General features: G+C 39.7%; 1 protein-coding gene across 1 annotated transcript; it reads right to left on the reverse strand.

The window, feature by feature from the left end:
* casq1b (calsequestrin 1b) lies at positions 1–22,943 on the reverse strand. The gene is made up of 11 exons (XM_072376814.1): positions 22,549–22,943; positions 4,767–4,860; positions 3,428–3,528; positions 3,068–3,179; positions 2,878–2,951; positions 2,564–2,694; positions 2,340–2,385; positions 2,167–2,221; positions 1,990–2,090; positions 1,796–1,870; positions 1–817 (listed from the first exon to the last, which is right to left on the reverse strand). The coding sequence occupies exons 1-11, from the start codon at positions 22,783–22,785 to the stop codon at positions 539–541; spliced, it is 1,305 nt and encodes a 434-aa protein (XP_072232915.1). The 5' UTR covers positions 22,786–22,943; the 3' UTR covers positions 1–538.

Consider the following 22,943-nt stretch of genomic DNA (forward strand, 5'->3'; position numbering starts at 1 on the left):
TGATGCTGTAAATGTTTTTACCCAGAACATCAATTTACAAAGGCTGTAAGGGTCTTAAGACTGTCCAGTGAGACCAGGCTTATTTTCTTTGACAACTGCACACGAAAGTGTCATTTTTCTCCTCTTAATCAAGTAAAAACATGGTACTGAAACAAGAGAACAGTGAATTAAGAAAAGGAGAAAGGGAGAAATCCCAGTCTGCGACATAGGTTTGAAAAACATATGGGAACTCGGAGCTTCGGTTTAGCCTTTTTTGCTTCACATTCATTGAGAGCGTCAGAGATGAGAGATGACTGAAGAACGCTACTAAAGAGCTATAACTCTTCGTCATTTCAAGCTGCAACACTGCTCATCATCAGAGAGAGAAACCCTCTGATTCATTGGAAATCTCCTTCCCTCATTTTTTTCCCACAAGGTCATCATATCTGCCCCGTGTGGGAAGCAAAGAGACATTTCTGTCCGCTGCAAGATGTTTAAAATGAATGACTCTACTTTGGGGCTTTGACATTTGTGATGTAGTAGAAGATGATGCTAGCAATTATTCATCATCATCGTCATCATCGTCGTCATCATCGTCGTCATCGTCGTCATCGTCATCATCGTCATCATCATCGTCATCATCGTCGTCATCGTCATCATCGTCATCATCGTCATCATCGTCGTCGTCATCATCGTCGTCATCATCATCATCTTCATCATCATCATCATCATCATCTGGATCGATCTCTCCAGACAGAACATCCTCGATCCACTGTTCCAGCTCATCAGCGGTGGGCATGTCATCCTGGTCATCCATGTCCATCCACACGCTGTCAGCCTGCCAAATACCAGAAAGTAACAGATAGTAAGTGTAAGTAAGTGACTTCCTGATATAAAGCTGATGAGGAATGAAAATAACCGAATCTAGTTTAAGATTCTTCAAACACATTCGGTCTGCTGATTTCCTCCTCGTTCCTCGTACGGCTTTTCACAATGGAAAACAACCAGCCGTGTACATTCATTACAACTCAAAGGCCGAAATATTCCATCGACAAATAACTCCATGAAAATTTTGCAGTTGATTCGAAACAGTGCAGCCAGTGTACTGACTGGTGCCATCGAGAAAGATTATGTCCCTCTTGCTTTGGCCTCTCTACACAGGCATCCTGTAAAATCTACAGTAAAATGCAACTTCCTTATCATGCCTAGTGTTCAATGGCACGGCTCCATCTTAGCTGAAAGATCTCATTGTTCCCTATTGTTAACCCCAAAAACTTTTTACAACTTCACTTGCGCTGATCAATTGGACATAGTTAAGTACAGCATCATAAGGGTGGGGCACCAGTCAGGACAGGAAAAGATGGCTGTTGAAAAACATTGAGAGTCAAAAGCTGCTCCAGAATCTGGACCTGAACCCAGTATAAAAAGATCTGAGGAGGGACCTGAACATGGCCGTATATTACTTTAACTAACTACTGTGTGAACAGACTTTGTGCTCGTGTAACTGAGACATTTCTCTATTAGTTCCTATGAATTAACAAAACACTCTACCAGGCTTTTGGAATCCATATTAAGATGAGTCTGACCACATGTGGCCAACTTGAGAGGGACTGAAAATGTTCCTCCTGCGCTACCACATTCATTTCATTTTGTCATTTTTATTACAGCTGTTTAAGCCACTTTGAGAGTGAACACACACAGTCTTGTTTTCTGGTGTGGACACCATTATACCACTAAAAACCAGTTACAAACAACCTGAAACTATGTTTTCCTTTTGTTTTCTTTTTGCTTGGAAGAGATGGAAAAGTTTGCTTACGTCCTGGACATCAACTACACCGATCTGAGGAGAGGAGAGGTCAATGCCGAAGGTTTTCTCCCAATATGGAACCAGCTGAAAGTGAGACACAGATGGGAGGGAGAGCAGCATGAGCCCTATGTACTGTGGTCACGAACAAGAAGAAGAAACATTAGAAACAACGCAGGGATCAAAACGATCGGAAATATTCATACCAGGGGGAAATCGTCTGGGTCAATCCAGATGATGCTCAGGTTGGGGTTATCAGTGTTCTCCTGGGCCACTTCCTTCAGGATTTCCAGGAATTCAAAACCATCTGGACAATAGTTAAAAGGACAGCTGTAGTGATGTGATTGGCACCGAATATCACGTTATAAACAACATAGATTCACCTGGGTCATCCTCCTCTGCAAAGGCAACAATGTGCTCTCCATCAATGTCATCCTCCTGTGTACATACAAAGAGAATTAATCACGGGTTGTTCTGTATTTCCACTCTGCTCCTTAAATGGAAATACCCGTAAATACCGATACTGTTTTATTTGCAAAAACTTCGGATCTCTTACCCAGATCTCATACATGCTGTGAGGCTCAAGCTTCCTCAGAGTGGGTCTGAAACATTAGAATATAAAAAATAAAAAAAGTGGTTTCACATCTGCCACCTCTATGGTTTAGATTTGCTTTGAGTTTGAATATATCAGCAATGAATCAGAACATATACTGTAAGGGGCACTGTAGGTCCTCATGGATAGACTTTGACCATTTATTTTAGCATGTCACAGACTCTCACCTGTCGTGCTCCTCAATGTAGTCAACAAGCTCAGACTCAATGTAGGGCTTTCCTGGTATGGTGACGGGTTCGTTCATGAATGGTTCATAGAAATCAACCTCATTCATCTTCAGCTTCAGCTTCTTTGCGATCTGAAAAGAAGAACCAAAACATGCAAAGTTAGAGAACCACACGTTTTTTAAGAACTAGGAACTCTTTATATCTTAATAAACCACACAAAAAAAAAAAAACACAACAGAAGTTAAAGAAAATTCTAAATCAAGTATAAAACCTTAACATTTTTACATCTACTGTGTAGGTACAACAACTTAAACCTTGGGGTCAAATGTGGCGTAGAATTTGACAAAGGGGTGGAACTCTTCCGCGGCGTCATCGTATTCAAAGAAATCTGGATGGAGAAAATGCGGAGAAAAGGATCAATTTTCGAGCTCATAACAGCGGTTTTGTGCAACAGAAGAGTGGTGTGACTAAAATGTAGACTTAAGATCACAATAGTCAACCTACGAGAGGATCTCTCGCTCTTAAAGTAGCCGACCAGCTTGATGACATCATCTATGTTGTAGAAACCCTTCAGCTCACGTTCATTGTCAATGATCTCCACAGGGTCTTCAATTACCTTAAAGGGACAGAAGACAAATAATTGGAAAGTGTTATGACCAAAGTATCTTTTTTTTTGTCATTCACATTACTACTCATTCCGTATTACACTTTATTAGCATCTTATTATAGACGGGCAAGGAAGTATATTTCACAAAGCTCATACTACCATACAGCCATACTACTTCTACCATCTAACATTTGTAGAAGTATAATGTAAACACAGAACACGGCGCTGTCTCTCTTCAGCGATCTTGCATTGCTTACATCATAGAGGAACTCAACAATGGTGTCTGCAGCCAGCTCTCCATCATACTCAATCATCTCATTGTCCGCAAAGATGAAGATGCTCTCCACTTCATCCAGACCTGGAGAGAGAGAAATTTTTTTCCACATTTACTTTCAAATCAATTATTTTTTTGCTTTTTACAACTCTAGCAGAGTGTGTTGACGTAGACTCCATAATAGATGGACATACAGAGCTTCCTCATTTAAAAATTAAACCATAAAGGAACCTGTTACCTGCATTCTTTTAAATAGCCAGCAGGGGGAGACTTCTCAGGTTAAAGAATTGATCATGAATTAGAACATGTCCCTTCTTCTCACTTGATTTCTCACCTTACACAACATTTTCCATAAAAATATATTTTTTAATAACACTGATTTTGTTGGATTCTGTTCATTATGTGTTAAGATCAACTGAAAGGTGAAATGTACCACCCATCAAAAAGTCATTTCAGGCCAAGCAAACCCTTCCATGCTACTGGTGTCCCCTGACAGCAGAAGCCTCCCCCATTAGGTCAGTGCTCCCCTTCACAATTAAAACTAAATAAAGAAATCTTCATGAACACCTTATGAGAGCAGACAAAGAGCCAAGAGCAATGACCTGGTCTCCAATGTCCCTACATCCAACCTGACTGGGTAACTGTGGGATGTTCTAATGCAAACCAGATCAACCGATTCCCCATCCTGCGATCTATGGGACCCGAAGGTGTTGGTGTACTGGTGCCAGACAAGAAGGGACGTCCTTAAAGGTTTGAATACCCAACTGATACAGCTTTTGCCAGAGGAGGGATTTGGCCTGCTGCTTAACAAGCATTAAATAAATCAAGGTTGGTTCTCACCACACAGTTTTGCTTTTACACTTTTAAGTAATGGGTTTGGTTTTTTTTTAATTTTTTTATTTTCACAGTTCAGTTTTAAAGCAGCTGCTATCAGAAAGAAGCTTTCATGTCTCTGGTGAACACTTGAGGGCAGGGTTGGTTCACGTGCTGCCTATAATCTGCTTTCCCAGCCAGTCTTTCCCTGACAGACATCAGTTGGAAACCCATACGGAGAGATTCCAATATAACATTTTTCATCAACCACATTAATGGTCTTTGCAGCTTATATTGTTGAATAAGATACAATGATCATCAATTATTCATCAGATACCTATATAAAAAGGGCCAAAAAGAGCTAAGTCTAGAGTTCTGATAGTATATTGTAACTGATTTGATTAGTTTAGTTAGGAAAGGCCTTGAGAAAAGTATCAGTGTCTTAAAACAAATTACTTTCATTTAGCCACAGAGTTATATTGGTATTAATATATTTCCGCCAAGCTTACCCAGCTTCTTGGCAACCGCAGAAGCTTTCTTTTCATCCACCAGGGCGAATCCAATATCTTCATCTTCAAGTTCATCCAGAACTTGGGCTGCAAGCTGGACAGTGACAGAGACACAAAAGAGGTGGATGGAGCAAAAGTCATATAAAGTGACTGCTGTATTTAATACTGTGAGTGTTGATGTGATCCCTGACCGACTTTCATGGGATTAGACATTTCAAAATCCTTGAATACCATTAAAAGCATACTTTCAGTTTCATGTACGTGTGCAAACCCTTGGCATTTCATCTCAGTTTCAAGGCCTTCCAACCAACAGTTCTGAAGTGCTGCCTTGCACTTTCTAAATCTGAGTGAAACCAAAGCCAACAATTGACAGGCCTCATAGCAGACATGGGAGAAGGATGGACAGCAGGGCTTCCAGAAGAACAAGAGGGGCAGAACTTGAGCCAACTATGTCGAAGGGAAGAGATGCTGCAACAGGTGTGGTGGAAAAGGAGAAGAGCTCACACTCTGCAAAAGTAACGATGCAGCACAATGCCCATACATACTGATATATTTTCACTGTAAACACACAAACTTGAGCGCACTTCTCTCTTTACCTGTAGCAATTAATTATCACTGCGTGTGTTCTACTTGTTCTCACTTCTTGTTGCTTTTTCACATTATTTAGCATCTATAGGAGGTTAAAAAATTCAATTGGCTCTTGAAAAGTGAGGTTACTCTTTGTGTGAAGTGAGTCCAAAGCGTTGTAGCAGGTTGCAAAGCAGCACTGCAAAATGGTTTCATACTGTAAGCAGCCAAATGCCCCACAGCACCAGCACAAATAGCCATACACTATTTATAGTGTTTTAGTGTGTCATATGTTGCTTTTCAGGGACATTGCTTCATGCCATCCCTTCTTTTTATCTCCAGATTAGAGACCTGACTATATTGAAAAGATTAGGTTGGGTTATGACTACATCACATCTGATGGGAACGGTTTAATTGACAGTACAGCAAGATTACTTTTACTTTAAAGTGTTTTTTAAAGTTCACCCAAATCATAAAAAACGGCGCAATACCTCCCTTAGTGTCTATACACAGTTCCATGTTTCCAGCTGAAAGCTGAGAAATTAAATCAGTAAAGAATAAGCTCATAGTTAATTAAAAAATGTTAAAATTTCACCATAAAAATACCATAAGGTTCCTGGAGTTCTGCTATTACAGCAATGATCTTCGAAGACAAATATATTTAATAGAACACGTCACTTCAGTCGTCTCCTTTGCTTGATTATTATCATTGCTTTGGTTTTTGCGCAGTGCTTTGATTTAGCTCTTCTAAGAGCCCTGGTTTGGTCTCTGGTCTGTGTTTTGGTTCAGTTGCTGTTTGAGTTCAGGTATTTTGTTCAAGCTCAATTCTTTCTGCAATCTGTTTTAGTCTTTGGTCATTTGTGTTAGATTCTGCTAAATTCTTGTGTTTGTCATAAGAGTTTGTCTCTCTTTTGAATCATGTTTCTCTTGAGCTTGCATTCCACATGTGTTCTATTTAGTCACTAGTTGTTTTTTTTCAGTCCTTGGGTCAGCTGAAGCTACTCATATTCCTACCATTGTCTCAGTTGCCTTGGTCTTGTCCATTAGTGTCAATGCACACATTCCCTGTTAATCTCTCCCCTGCTGTTGATCTACTCATCAACCCTTCCAAGTGTTAATAGCTCTCTTAGTGTTTGCTAGTTCATTGCTGCTGTAATCTTTTGTTAAGTTTCTTTTTTAATTCCACCATCTGTCTGCCACCTGTGAGCATGTTTGCATTTGGGTCCAAGTGCAGGCATGGAAAAAAGTAAGCACAGCTGCGGGACTACCAGGTAGGTACTTAAAATGTGTTTCTGTTACTGGATTTCAACTATTGCTTGTATTCTATTGTGGATTAACTTTGCACTAGCATTGGCAGCCTCAATAAGTTTAGCAGGCTTATTGGTTTGACTAAAACCCCATAACAACGAGTGGAAAACTGTAAAAGACTTGCTAAGATAAAGCTGCTCTATGCTGGGTAAGTTTTTTTTATGACGCTCAGTTACCTCGATACCTAGCAAGGACATTAGCTGCCGTGCTACTCCAAAAACGTTTGACAGATTTAGGACAGAGTACCCTCAGTCTTGTTAAATTGACCACGTTTTTATAATTTTGAGATGTATAATATTGACTAAAATGTTAACGTTATGTGACAGGTACAAGGTACTGTTGATGGTGGAAGTTAACTGGGTGCACGGTAAAAAGGTGCACAGTAGTGAAATTTGCGCTGTAAAAGCAAGTTTATTTTTTTCACTTCAGTTTCAGTCTGAACACCATTGGTACCTAAACCTCACCAAGAAACCGATTCCATTAATCCTAACTAAGTAGCTGGGATTGCTAAAATGAAGGAAAGAATAAATTAAATGGTAAGCAAAACCAGTTCAAAACCAGCACATGTGGACATGTGACCCATAAGGTTGTAAAGTATGGAGTGGAGGACTTAACCAGTGTTCATTATGACGCGTTGTTTACATTGCACTATTGTGGGTCCAGTATCTTCTTTAAACTGTCTCTTGTTTTGTCAAGTTTGCAGTGAACTGCATGTCATCCACACTGAACTCCTGCTGTAAATGATGATCTGCCAACTTTGCCCACCCCTGAACAAAGATGCGCACCACAATCATAAAAAGAGAACTGACCTTGTACTTCTTTTTGAGCCTAAAAAGCTAGAGCAAGAAAATATTCTGTGAATTCATATGAGCATTCTTTGCTGCAAAATGGTTGGAGTAGCTGTTGCTGGCAACAAAAGTCACACTCAACTGTTTCAACTGTTTTGGGGATTTTGTACCGGAACATAAGATCTGCAAATGTCTACTAAAGCTTCCTAAGAACTAGCTGTCAAAACTTTTATTTTATGCTTCTCACATAAACATAATTTCCACTCTATTAGAGTGGTGATAAAACTAAAAGAAATCCCAAACTGGAAAATCCCTAGTAGCAAATCAAATGAAGTGACTGGGTTTTTTTTCAATTATTTGGGTGAACTTGCCTGCGTGATTGAGTAAATGGTTGTGAGGATGGATGGACATGTTAGAAATTGATTAACAGATTAAACGGGGGCTTTTTCAAACCACATACACTTACTTTTGTTTTCACCAATGTGAACTTAATGTGTCACAGCCCAAGCTGCTGCTGTTACTAGACTTTGAAAGCGGTTCAGTCTCCATTGGTCTGCGATGTAAGTTGTTACTTCACGTAATTTAATTTCTTTCTAAACTAAATTGCAGTCAAGGAGTGAAAAAAGTGGAACAATTAGCAGGCCCTGCAGCAGCAGGACAATCCAAATCTCACAGCCCAGCTTTGAAACATTTGACACAAGAGGCCGAGCTCAACATACCTGAAAGACATTTTCTGTGAAACTTCTGTGAAACATCAACTGCAAGAAGAGGTAACGCTTTAGAGGAAAGCACAATAGTCAGAGCCTCCAGGTTTAACACAAATGGTCTTCACAGGAGACCATACGGACCCAAACTTACACAGAAATTCATCATGGCAACACGGGACTACCAATACTTTAGGATCTCATGTGCAGATGCGCCGTATGTGCAGTCCATTAATTGAAATTTCAACCACAAAGTTTATGCACAGAACAAGAAAAAGCATCATTGGATAAAAAGTGCTTTTTAATTTCAATAATTTTGAGTTGTTCCCAATATTAGAACGGTGTCCTTGTGTTTAATAAAATTTTAATAAAGATAATACAAACATCGAGGGATTGAAAATTTCTCAAGTTACACTTCCATGATATCCAAATATGGAGTTTGGTCAGAAGATTCAACACCTCCTGCTATACAACTGCATGTCACAAAACACAACTTTTCCCAAATAAAGAATTTCACAAAATTCCACAAATAAAAGCAAACAGATAACACAATGCGTCACAACATCTCAAAAAAACACATTTCACAAAAACATTAACAAAACAGAAAAGACAACAAAATGGATGCTCAAAAATACACAAAATATTGGGTTTTTTCTATTTTTTTATTTACATGATTTTATTTTTCTTCTGTTGACAACGGGAATTGTTTTGTAATAAATGTTTAGAAAAGGGCAACACAAATGTTTACAGTAATGTTCGTCAGGACAAGTTTAGGAAAAAGAAAAACAGACGCCACATTTCAGAAAACGACATAACAGACCAAATGACATCATTCCACAAAACAAACCCATTTTGTAAATGTAAAGAGAACATCGAATCAACATTAACAATGCGACACCAAAAGTGAATGAACACTGAAATTCCACATTATTGAGGTGGTAAGGGCAATTTCTTTTTTTGTAAGTGGACAGAACCCAAACCCCTCCAACAGCAGGTCAAATGCCATTTTCCCCCGTTTCTACTGAGCAGGCTAAGTCGTAGTTTATACTTTAACATAATTTCGTTGACCCCTCCGCCGTAGCCTGACGTGCACCTTCAAAAAATTCTAACTACACGTCGCAAAGATGCAGGCCGTAAGGGCTGTGATTGGTCCGCTCAGAACGTAATTTCCGGCAGTTGCCTTTTCCAGTCTTAATGGTTGTATACGGCAAAGAAGCTCGCTGACATTTGAAATTATCTAAAGTAAATTTGTTCATCCAGGTTGTAAATTCACCCGTTCAGCCTCGGCCGGTCGTACAGACCACCCCCGCGAACGTCTTCTCTGTCGCCTGTGCTTCAACATTTGCAATTTAAGCATTTGTTCTTCAATATTGATGAACTCCAGCTGCAAATACAGCTGCTCCACCTCGGTTGCCATTGTTTACTGTTGTTGACTGTGACTGGAAGAAAAAGCAAGGATTCAGCTATAACCTCTGAAACCACACAAACACACAGCCATACCTCCCTACCGGCAAGGTGAATAGCAGAGCAACGCGTTCCCTCGATGCAGAACTTCGATTGCTCAATGATGACGTCACGTCAACATCGTCGACGTTCTGGAAGACTATATAGCTAACTTAATGCTGTCTTCAGCGGCATGGGGAAAGGTCTTTCTGTTTTGTGCTTCAAAGCTACTACAGAATAAGCTATAAATCAACTTGAATCATGAGGTAATGCTGGATGCGACACAATAAATCAACTAAGTTCAAATGTGATGCACATGATATGTTTAATTTTTCAACCACTGTCTGAAAGCAGAGCGACTAATTGCAGAGAAACACCACCGTATCCCAGTCTGCAATTAAGGGACTGAAAGACATGTTGCTGTGGAAACCTGATGTAATACTGCAGCAGCAAATACAACCAATGATTCCTCAAAGAGGAGACCCGATAAAACAGTAAATCTCCAGATTGACTAAACCTCAAGCTTCATACATATTTACCATCCAGTTGACAAAGGGCATGGCAATGTAAGCAACACTATTCATGAGAGAGGGGAAGTTGTGGGTGTTTGCAGTGAAGTGGGAAGCAAATCAAAGAGTCCTGCAGCTACATGTAGAAATGAGGGTGGAAAGGGCAGAAGAGACTTAGGTAGTACACATAAGTGGATGGAGACGCCGCGCACTCAACACACACATCCTTTACTTATAGTATCTCAATATCGCTATTTCTCTTTTCCCCTCTGAGTTTAGAATCTCTCTGAATCTCTGAAGACTCCCCCTCCTACTTTCCCATCTGTTCCCCTGCTATCATCCGATCCATCCAGATGACTTGAGTACAAGACGCCAAGTGAGAGGTCGGCAGTGTAATTGCTTGGCTCAGTCTCCCAAAGCCCAGTCACACACTCGCAATGCCCAGTCACTGTGAGCTTGTCAGGTGACCAAGATGAGAGCAGATGATCATGGTGAGTTGTCAAAAACGTGCTCTGGCTTCCCGCTGCACTTGGCTGCGGCACCAAACGAAGAGCTGGAAGAGGGCATTGCATTTACAGTGCTGTAAGGGTCACATCTGTGGTAATATTACAGTGCAACTGCTTACTTTATGCAGGTAACTGAACTTGAATGTTAGATAGGTATGCTAAAGAGCAATGTTTGACGAAGACACACCTTTAAAAATTAATATTGTAATTCCATATTTTTATTATTATTATTATTATTTCCAATGACCCCTAAGTGACTGTAGTATTGGTGACTTCAATTTGATTCAGAAAGCCATAGATAGCCAGCAAGGTTTGGTGCGTTATTGAGTGACACTTTTCCTTTTTAGTTTCAAATTAAAAAAAACAATACTGAATTCTGAACCATTTGTAGGGCTTTGACTTTGTAAGCTGTGAGGCCTTCTAAAAGAGCCTTGCTAAAGTTGAAGTGAAATATGACTATGGCCTGTATTTAGAGCTGGGTGGCATTCTGAGTTAGATAAGACCAAGACTGACCAAGAGGAAGATTGTTGAAGTGGGAATTTTATGTTAACATTGCCAGGGATGACCAATAGTTCAGTCTTAGAGGTCTAGTTAAAGTGATTTCATCTATGTAAATATGTCAGAGAAACAAGCCAACACTTGTGCTGTGGTAGAAATGATGGGTACAGTTGTGTATCATCTGCATAGCAGTGATAAGAGAAGCCATTTAGGTGGATGACTAGGGCCAAGGCGGTGGCGATTACTGCAGAAACTTACCTTGGCACAGTCTTGTAGGAAGGTGCCGCATTGCTGATTGATATTACTGTAGCTGAAGATGCATTTCCTTTGATTGTATCATCACTGTTCTTGCTCTGTGTACTGCATGTCAGATCCACTTCTCAGCAAATTTTCACCACACTAAACAACTTACAACTCATAAACTTTAAGTGGTTTAGGCAAATATTGCGTTGTGGATTTTCATGCTGGATGGTTGTTTTGTTCAACACTGAATTATCTCAACCGACAAATGTCTCTTGCGAAGCTAGTGCACAGCCACAAGTCAATGGCTGCTGTTGGAGGGACGGCACACAACAGGCACATCTTTTTTGATTGGAAAAATATAGTGCCAAGGCAAATGTCTATCTGATATCAAAGTGAATCAATGTATTATGCACTATATAGGATTCTCTTGGACCTTTATACATTTATGAGGTTTGTTTTTTTGTTTTATTCTCTCTTCTCCCTTTTGCATTTTGAGCAGCTGTTAGCTTGGCTCATCCATTAGCCCCATTCCCTGTCTCTCCAAACTGAGAGGGCTCTAAATGTTGCCTACTGCAGATAAGACAGTGCCTACTCATACTTAGTCCCTACTTAAAAAATAAAATATCACTTAAAGAGCTTTCTAGCTGACTGTATACATGGAGAAGTAATTTGATCCCCAGCCGCATTTTTCTGGCTGTCTTAGTTTGGTTTTGACAAGTTTGACTTGTACAACTTCAGTCAGACTGATAATTTCTACATGCATCTTAAAAGTACGGATTTTGATTGGACTAACACAATTAGTTATTTTATTCTGGTTTTATGTATTCTTGCTTAGTATAATGGTAAAAAAAAAAATCTTGGTTGGGAATTCTCCACAAAATTATTTTTCAGTGTTGCAATGCCTACAAGTCTAATAGAATTAGAAGTTCTTTATTACAAAAAACTAGACTGAGACTTCTTGCTTGGCTCCAGTCATTTTTTTTTTATGTTTCTTCAGCCAGAGGCTGATGATTCACACATTCATGTGTGTGCGTGTCACCCCATGATGTAAGTCACTCAGGGTTAACCCAAGGGACTCAAACACAAATACAGCCATTAGTAGCTTTCACACCAGCTGCAGAAACAGCCAACTGGCATCATCTCCTAAAAGGAGCAGTACTATTTGTGCCCAAGTTTAATATTCAGAGCTATAAAAGTATACAAATGCACTTGTGCTACAAATGGAATATGTTTTATGCGTACTTTGCTTTACTGTTAAAGCCCATTTTTATTTTGTGTGTGAATTGTCAAAATCACACATTTTATTTTTTTTAAAAAACATTGACTTAATTTCTAAATGGTAAAGAAACTGACTAAGCTTAAAAGATTCAGTATCCGGCAGGTGGTCATGATGTTATGGTGTAAATTGTGACTACACAACAAGATTACCTTGGTCAAACCGCAACAGACAATATAGAATCCTATAATGGATTAATTTGCTGAGTTTTAAGTATTCCTTTATTGCACTGAACTAAACAGTGTGAAAATCAACAGCTATGTTCTTCTAAAGCATTAAAGAAACGAAAAGAAAGCAATATGCTTTGGAATATACGGTGAATGCAAACAAGCGACAAAAAACGACAACAAAACAACAGTTCAATCTGTCAAAATCAAGATGTATTAAAAAGTTTTCAAAGCAGAAATATTTTAAATCTTCCCGTAGAAGCAGGAATCCTAAGATCTATGTAAAATTAGAAGTTTAAGCCAGATAGTAAATTAGTAATGGCTCCTGTAACAAACCACAACGCTCGTCGCTAGGCTGTTACATAACTCTTAACCGGGGGATCATGAAAGATTCAGACTGAACAGCATATAAAACACACTCTGACTTGCCAGTACCTCGTGTGATTGTACAGTTTGGAAGGAGACGATCTAGGATTTAGTGCAGAATAAAGATTGTCTCTTGTTTTTTTGAGGTAATGGTTATTTTAAAATAAATCTCAGCAAGATCCTTAACTTCATTTTCCATTTTTAATAGCTCACTATGCTCTCAGCGAGGAAATGAAAACCAAAAAGAAAATGTACAGCATGTGTCTTTTCACATGGGGATGTAAAGTATCATTGGTGCCATCTTTATTCAGGTCCAACACTTGTGACCTGAATAAACCTGGACCAACAGTATGGTCTGGCCTTCAAAGATCGAAAATCATAAATTAAATTTTTTATGGCACGCTATGATTCTCCCCATTTCCTTGACAATTTTTCTCCAATGGGGGGGGGGGGGTATGTTGAGGACAGAAGAGCGCACAGCACTGTCATTTAAAAAGAGGAAATGGCTGTCACCTACAGCTATGTTTGTGATGTACAGTACATCTGGAAAAAAATTACACATGGAACATGAGATCAGTTACTTCTCACAAGTCGATTTTATTAACCATCATTAAATTAATAATTTAACCATGTTGGATCACTCATTAGACTCATGGCACAGGTTACAGTAGTGAGCCAAAGTGTTAGTGTAGCTAAGCAGTTCCAGTGCTGAATCTGTGTCCTCACAGGGCGCAAATATTACATTTTTATTTAAGCAATGTTGTGTGACGTACATATAATTAGTCTTACTCGCAGCAGATAACAGTCAGCAACAGTCAGATAGCTCTATTTGGAGAACTGGTCAAGAACTCTGACAGAGGAGCTACGCTAACGGCTGCTAATAGCTTTGACTTCTTGTTTGCTCCATTATAGAGAATGTCTTGGACCTTTTCACTGATGAAATAGAGGTGTTAATATGTTCACAAGGCACTCTGTCTCGCTGAACTGGCTAATATCTGACACAAACTGTTGAATTAAACTGCTTAAATCCAACTTTAAAGCATTATTGAACAGCAGGAGTCAACATAGGACTGGGGAACAGACTCCTCTTTAAGTTGAATTTGATGTTTGTGGAACTAATATGCAGCCAATTACCTTACCTAAAATTTTCATAAACTAGGTGAGGTTGGAGAGGTAATTTTGACTGGTAGAGCTTTGGTACAACCAGCTTGAGAAAAGCAGTTCATTATTTTGACCTTACCAACAATACAATGTATATCATAGTGTGATTATGCTGGCTTCTGTTTTGGAAAGCTAACAAAGAAGAGTCAAAGTCGTATATGGGATCATTAGATGCGACTAAAAAAACAATTGTTGGTGATCTATACTGTGACAGAACTTCAGGCGGCAAAATGCATACTTTCCACAACAGCTGTGACCCCTTTAATCAACAGGGAAAACCTGCTATAATTAATCCAAACAACAGGTGGGTTTCAAGATGGCGCAAACTGGACCGGCTGAAATGCCAGTCTGACCTGCAAACAAGCCTTGTTACTGACGAGATGACACCAGAGAAGGACACCTCATCTGAACAGTAACTCTATCACATAGATTGGTTCTTAATTTAGTGCCTCTTTCAAAGTGCTAATTGGGGCATGAAGGAATGAAGGTAAGAGGAGATCTATGACGACATGACGTAGCTCAAACACGAAAAGGAAGCTGTATCACTTCATGAGAGGAGAGGTCGTGTTTTGACAGCTGTGTTACTGTACTTACAGGAGGAAAAGTGAAACTGGCCCTCCGATGAAGAATATCACTTTTTTTCCCCTCATTATGTTGAAATTGCTCTGAGCTCCCTGTGAAAATAACGAGGTTGTCAAATAAAATAAGTTAAAAGATTTCGAATGGACCATTTTATAGCAAACTTTAAGACCCTAGCGTAAGAATCTCTTGAAGATACTGCTCAGAAAAAGACGGGAAGGAGCAAAATAGCTTGAAGTTTAGATACCAGACCAAACATTCATGAAGTGAAGGTGAAGGGGCTCTTGACATTTTGGATGCTGGTTGTCTGCATGTGTTGCAAAGTAACTAAGATTGGAGTAGAGAGAGAGAGTTACAACTGTTAGCTTTTCCATATACCAGTCTGTAAACCTAAGGAGAACAACGCAAGAACGCAAGTGACAGTGATTACACGTACCACTGAGAGCTGTGATTCAGGCTTTTGTTTCCTGATCCTGAACTCTCTAAATCTTTTAAACCTGTCACTGATTTAACCAGCTAAAATGATGGCAGATTTTGTCAGCGGCCCCTTTTGTTTAGTTTTGGGGAAAAAAATTAACACTTACATGTAAATTAACTAACCTTATTTTACACCCAAAAATTAAGTCTTTTAAAAGGAAATACAAGTTGTTTTGCAGGATATATAAAAAGCAGATAAACACGAGTAGAACTGCCTATGTACTATAGCAGCTCAATTCTTTGTCTTTTCTACATCATTGCCATCGACACCCTTTAAAAACATGAGCGTGTCGATTTCTGTGCAGATGAATGAGCGAGCCAAAGGTCAACATGAGTAACAATTATTGTGCTGACAGTCTGTCCTGTTCACTGATATCAATAGACGAAAGAAGATTAGATGTGACAAAAGAAGCAGCTTCCTCCAAACCAAGATTTCCTTCACAGTACAGAACCATGTTCATCTGTCCTTTGTGAACCTACAATATGTCATCTCCTAGTTAACGTAGATTTATATGACATACCATTTGCATACCATGTTCCTTTGGCTCTTTGGTTCTGCAGGAAGTTAATAATGAAATAAATAAATAAAAGAATACATATATATATGTATTCTTTTATTTATAAACCCTAGTATTATGTCTTGAGAGGTAATCCACTGTCCTGGGCTGCATGTCTAACAAGTAATTTTATCATATATATATATATATAGTGCTGTTGCACTACTCCTGACATTTCCAGTCCTGGTGCGACGTGACAACGTTAACACATGCCACAGAATGGTGTCAACAGTTGTCACTGTTGATTCGGACAAAAATGCCACGTTGGTGGTTGGTGTTAAACTCCAAACCTTCAAAGGAGACTTCACCTCATGCTCAATCTTTTCTGCAGTCCTTTCACTTTTCTGCTTTCACTGTACTCCTGCAGTTGCTTATTTGTCTACCTTCCTATCGTTTGATGCTTACGATTAGATGTACATGATTAGGTTTGGGTTTGGAACACTGCAGTTTGATACGTATTGAATATGCTTCCTGAATGTGACACAACGCTACCCCACAAAAAAACGTCTATCAAAACTACGTGTGAAACTAGTGGACAAATGTTCCTATTTTCCGATTTCTGGTGAGTCTTGGCAGTCGCCATGGTAACACAAATGTTTGAATCAGATTTTGTGGCAAGTCATTAACAACTCGTTGAGGTGTTAAATGCATCATAATAGGGAAAATTCAGGTGACCACCAAAGTCGGTAGGTTTCATCCTCTGGGCAAAGCAAATTCGCACAAAAACGACAATCGCATGGATGCTTCAGTGTATATCCGCCATTTCCAGACCCGCACACCAATTACTTCTTTAGTTTTTCAACTTTGTTTTGGACTATATCCACAGCTGTCGGATAATTCCAAGAATAGAGAGCCATCTGCCAAGTGAGTATAACTACAGGCTCAAATTTTGCAGGTTGACATATTAAAATCAGTAAATTTATTTTCGAAGCACCGAGGTTTGGGTATAGAAGTGAATAATGGTGGTATGCTGGTAAATTGGGTGGCCGGTAGAATCCCACTGCAACATGAGCTGTGAGCAGTGAAGTGACTGATTGATAGGCCTTGACAGTGTGTGGCATGCCAAAGAGTTCAAACTAAAAGCCAGAAAGTCTTATGGGGACATACATTTTTCATAATACAGAACCAGCAGAGCAACTTTTAGTCATCACTTTTTGAACAGGGTTGTTATAGTTGAACCTTGCCTGAAAGTATTTTTCCGTATCATTGATGACTTCTGGGTCTAAATGTTTGCCCTGAGTTACAACAATGAAAGATGCTTTTTAGCTGAAGAGCTTCAGATGAGCTTTGTGGTGTTGTCATTGAAAGACCAACTCAGTGGGCCTCCCAAATCTATGCTTTCTCCGTCGGTTCCACTTCATTAAAGAGATGTAGTATTGTTGGCAATTTACTTTTACTTCCTGATTAGTCTATTAGGTATGACGTGGATCTGAATAATTGTGTCGTTCAAGCTATTCTAAGCCCTGTTGTCAAGATGAGCACAAATTAATAAATGGAATTAGCACAGTTTTGTCCTTTTGTCAACTCCATGTACATGACTATTAAAAGGAAAGGTAGGCACTTTAGTGACATGACAACTCGGCTTCAAAGGTTAAAGTGTATTAAAACCTTCAAAATCGACTGTATTTCTGTGTGGGTGATCATACACAAAACTAAGTTACACTTGACATAGCATGACTCTCGTGAATCAGTTTCACTGGGAGGGGGCCAAAGTCACAGGCTTTATGATGTGAAAAGCTACATTATGTCATCACGTCTGTGTGTGTCAGAGTCACACAATGACTGATGTAAGCTTAGGAGCTGCAGTGAAGAATTATTTGATTGATTAGACTAGTTTATTTGAATCCTTTCACTGTTTTTTTTTTAATTCATTCATTTATTTTCAGGTCAAAATGACAGAATTAAACCTTTCTATCTTCTCATACATGCGTTTGTGCTTGTTTCCACTTAAAAGTGAAAGTAGCTTTCGCTTTTGAACTTAAAGTTGGAAAGAGTACGACACTAGAAGAATGTATAATAGCCTCAGTGACTTAAATCTAATTAGATTCGTTCCCCCCTTTTTTCCCATCTGGGCTGTTTGCACAGAAAAACCAGATCAAGTCTGGTTTTCAAATCTAATTAGTGGTTCTTTCATATCATTTTAATTGTCACAGGGTCTGAACTTAGAATGCTATCAAAAAGATAGCAGCCATGAAATTTTTCATACAAAACAACCATACAAAACCACAGAAAGGGGTTCACACAAAAGGCACAGATATTGGGATACTACATCTTTCACCGAGTGTTGCAGTGCTGTAACTTATTATTATTCTTCCATATTCACAACCCATGACTACACAGTCAGCCACAGCCGTGAGGATACACAGGATTATTTTTCACAGACTAAGATGACTCCAACTGTGGTCAAAAGGTGACATGCAGGAGATATTTTGGATGTGGAAGGGTAACTCTTTCCGCAGCCTTTACGGGGAGAATGCTGAGCTTGTGTTTAACAGGGTTACTAATATGTTTGGTTTGTTATAAAAGTATGAGCTTCAGGAGGTTTTGCTGCCTTGGCTCCTCTTAAGATTTACAGTGTGTTGTGTCAGCCTTTTCATCAGTTTTTTTAACTTTATTAGCTCTTTGCATTCCCTATTGTTCTCACTGGTCATCATTTGGTTCCCTCACCTCTCTCGCACATGCATTTGATTCGAGTTTTAAACTCGCGTTCCACTTTCCCTCACCTACAGTGGACCATCAAGTCTTTCATCTTAAGTCGAAATATGAAAATACACCACACTTGTTTGATTTTAAAAGAAGAAAAAAATCTGCCATTTCATTGGGGCCGCACTCCCAAATATTGTATGGTTGTTGTCATACTATGGAATTAATTACATTTATAAAGTAGTAAAATATATAATGATCCTGTGACCGCATAGAATATTATATGAATGCTAGAAAGAGCAAAGAACAAAGAGTAGAATCCTTGATAAAACTTTGGCAGGGCCGGAATTATCTTTATCTTAAGATAGATCCAGGGACTTAATGATAAAATAATTCCAGGGACTCCCTGGGGGAGAATGAGCTCCCCTGAAAACTACACAGGTATAATAGCTTCTTATCTGTTCGTATGCACATCGTTGGCAGTAGTGTTGCACTGATCCAGCTCTGTAAAGGACTTAAAAGTTCCAATCACTTCACAATGTTCTAATCTGAGCAATGCAGCTCCTTCCCATTGCAATAGGCTAACATTCCTTCCATCACAGAGACAAATATCGAAAGTTTCCTATCTTAAATTCAAGACACAGCCACTTAGAAATGCCGGCTACTTCACGCATACTTCACCACTCACACTGGATGAAAACTGACTGACCTTTGTCTGAGGATGGCACTTCTAAGTAGATGTATGTATATATATACATATATATTGCATCGTTGCAGACTCTTGTTAACACAGCCAACTTTTCACTCATATTTACAGTATTTTTTAAGGGCTCTTGCTGGATTTATTTGTTCAACCAATGGACACTTAAGGCATCGGGACCAATAACTGTACAGTTACATTATCAATGGTTCCTCTTGTGCAGGGAGACAACAGACTTTGGGGTAAGAGTTAAAAGTTCTGCAAACTAATATTATCTTTACCTCCTGCAATGTGGGACACATTCCACCAACAGGAATAAACCCTTTTTAAAAATCTGTTTGATTCAACATATTCTGGTTCTATTCCATCCAGCCAGCCATTTTCAATACCTGCTTAATCCAACTCAGGGTCGCGGTGGGGCCTATCCCAACTGTCTTTGGGCCAGAGGTGGGGTACACCCTGGATTGGTCGCTAGTCTCACACAGTCTCGTTCTATTCATGCACTAAACATGAAAGAGTGGTTTTGGAATAGGAAAAACTCATCAATCATGTATTTTTTGTATGTGTTGGAAAAAAAAAAACTTAAGATGTCATGTAAAATATTACCGGCTTTTCTCAAATTAAGATGCAGTCCATAAAAAGATAAAAACGTCTGAAAGAGAAAGGTATATCACAGAACTATCTTGTTGACGTAGAGCTTAAGATTTAAACAAAGATAATGAAGCACTGTGTCCCTGAGCTCTGCACTTTAATAATTCATACTTCCAGATTATAGGTGGTAATGACCAGCTATTTTAAGCATCCCCCCGAGAGGACCTCAAGTGCTCTTTCTGATTGGATAAATGGCTGCAGCTGACAGGCAGTTACTAAGAGTAACAGTGCAACAGAAACCTGCCCCTGTAAGCACCTCTCCCTCTACCGCTTGGCAGAGCTGATAGGAAATTGATCAGATCCAGTGACTTGGGTGTGTAAATGATGGTTTAGGACCTCAGCCTACACCCAGAGGGGTGTGTAGTAACACAAAGCAGGGCAGTGTGTGTAGCTGAGGAAGTGTGAGAGAGCTGACAAAGGTGCTGTAGTTGATGTGAAATATGGCCCTAAACTCTCTTATTGTCCCACGAGGACTTTTGGCCTCTTGCAAAGCATGCAGCGCTGTCCCAGGCTATTTGCAGAGGTGACTTATGTAGGCTAATGTAAGGTACACTGTGGGTCTGTAAGAAGACACTGCTGCTCTGACAGGCAGAGGAGTTGCTGTGGTGAAAATACTGGCTGACTGCAGAGCCCAGGTGCATCAATTGTAGGCTGTCTGATGAAAAGCACTTCAGATTCATTCATTCAATAAGAGTCTCTAGAACACTTCATACTCCTTCTGCAGTGCTTTTGGCTGCTGAGCAGCATCTTTTGAGTAATCTAAGAACAAGTGCCTGGCACAACAGCACCCAAACAATAGTTGCTGAAGGAGGAATGGCACATTTACTTGAAGCAGCCTAATTTCCATTCTAGCCTCCGCTCCATTTACAATGTGTCTTGCTACCTGGCAGCTAAATTAAGCTGTAAATATCAGGCACCACATCTACAGAAAATCCAGCTATACACAACAGCATATAACCTGATTGTTATGTACCATTTGATTATTAGAATTAGATGACTTTTAGAGCTAATGCTTGTGTACCTGAAATAAACATATTTTTCAGATTTTTTTTAGGTAAAACAGAAACTGCACGTCTGTCAGGCTAATCAGATCAGCTTGTCAAAACTACAGATAAGCCTCTTTCCCAATGGTCCAATCAACCCACTAACGAGAATCTTTTTGAGTGCCATCAGAAAATGTTTAAACAGCAAATCAAGTCCCACTAGAAGTGATCATCATGAGTCTAATCTTACAGTTACTAAACACCCCCCCTTTGGCATTCTCTAATGAGAACAAAATACCCGGGGGCACATGCTAATTTTCACTAAGTGCGCTGCTCTCAGAGCTGCAAAAGTGGGCACAGCGGCTCTTTGTTTTGTCAACACAAGTTTACTGACCGTAATGGTCTGAAATGGAGGCTCTGAAACTAGCAGCAATAAGTAGGAGGCAAAAATTAGGTTACAAGATTTGGCCAGTTTGCAACACAACTGGCATCTTATCCGCAGTCCTGAACTAGAGTTCAGTCAAAAATGATAAATGAGGTCCATTATAAAGAAATAAATGATGATCCAGTCCAACACAGCAGGCCTCCAGTTTTGTGAGTTAGTTGTACAACACCGAGGGTAAGATGCTGAGATGTTTGCATGACTTGAGGAAAGAAATGTTGGGAGTTGAATTGCTCACAGGCGCCAAGAGTCTTAGGTGCCGTGCACATGCGTCACAGTTCAAGTACCAGAAGAAATGGGTACACAGAAAAAGAAGCCTTTGAATCCCACTGTAACCACACAGGATAGCATTTATATCATTTGTAAAGAAAAAAAGGAAAGCGTTCTACATGTAAGCAGTGTTCACAGCTGGCCAATTCACCACTCAGCATTGCAACAAATTGCTGCATGCTAATTTGTCAAATTGCTTCGGACATCATATGTGAACAAGTCCAACGCTAACAAGCTTTAAGGGGGTATATTAACACTTATTGCAGCAAAGTCAGTCCGGCACATTTGGGCTATCTCAAATTGTTCACTCTTTAGCAACCAATTTTCAACCCGATCCAACGATAAACAAAACTGATGAGGTTCAAGGGTCAAACTTATAAATTCCAGAATCAATTTCCAAAGGTCCAATGAACATAATAGAAATGCTTTGTCTACATTTCTCTCAAGGTAGTCCATTAAATAAACGTGGAGGGTTGGGTGAGTTATTATGGAATGACCCCTGACCTGAGAGTGAAGGAATTTATTAACTAAAAATAAAACAAATGACAGAAGTTTAAATGATGGGATGTTGTTTTTTTTGGGTTTTTTTCACCCTGGAGATTTTTGATCATATAGCTCTAGCTCCTGACCTCACTCCATCCTCTTCCTGTCCCCATAGTCTCCTATCTGTATCTATATCAATATTATCTGTCCACTTAAACCTGGCAGGACACCACACTTCAAAGGCCTAGTAATCACTCAACTCAGTTTCACTGAATAATCTTCACTTGTGTTCATTTTCACCTGCCATCACATGATCCACCATCTAAGTGCAAACCAGCCACAACTGCACCCACAAATCCTCCTGAGCCCCTTTCCTAATTTCTCCTTCTCCCATTTTAACCCTTCCCACTCTGACACTACGTTATAGATTAATCCATTGTCATGCTTTTGTCAGGACCCACCTCCAGAGACAGCTCCTCTATCTGAAACTGCTTCATGGCACTGCGGTTCCCGTCCACATTTTTGTGGTAGTAGATAACCATCACGTCATACTTCTTCATGATGGACTTGTAGTTCTTGGTGGTGAGCTCATGGACGCGATCTCTGCCGTCATACTCTGGGATCTCCAAGCCCTTTTCCCCCCACGACAAGGTCCCCAAAGAGAGGAAAACCCCTAAAAACACCCAGCCCCACTTCATGGTTACTGTCACCTGGCAGCCGCAGTGGACACCTTTTCTCAAATCCTGTTGATGGTGGGGAAGAAGGGGACAAAAATTGAATCAATAGGTTTGAGTTAGGCAAGTTGGTCCACTTCTTGTCCCCACCAGCTAGAGAAGAGCAGGTCTGACAGTGACAC

Source organism: Leuresthes tenuis, unplaced genomic scaffold (assembly GCF_036924035.1).
Source record: "Leuresthes tenuis unplaced genomic scaffold, fLeuTen1.0.hap1 SCAF_22, whole genome shotgun sequence".
Lineage (NCBI taxonomy): Eukaryota > Metazoa > Chordata > Actinopteri > Atheriniformes > Atherinopsidae > Leuresthes > Leuresthes tenuis.

Bases quoted from the DNA above. Each gene is read 5' to 3' on its own strand.
- casq1b (XM_072376814.1), bottom strand. From the start codon at position 22,785: ATGAAGTGGGGCTGGGTGTTTTTAGGGGTTTTCCTCTCTTTGGGGACC. The intron at 4,861-22,548 runs GTGGGTCCTGAC...GTCACTGTCCAG, and splicing joins TAGAGGAGCTGTCTCTGGAG to CTTGCAGCCCAAGTTCTGGA. The intron at 2,222-2,339 runs GTAAGAGATCCG...GTATGTACACAG, and splicing joins ACAGCATGTATGAGATCTGG to GAGGATGACATTGATGGAGA.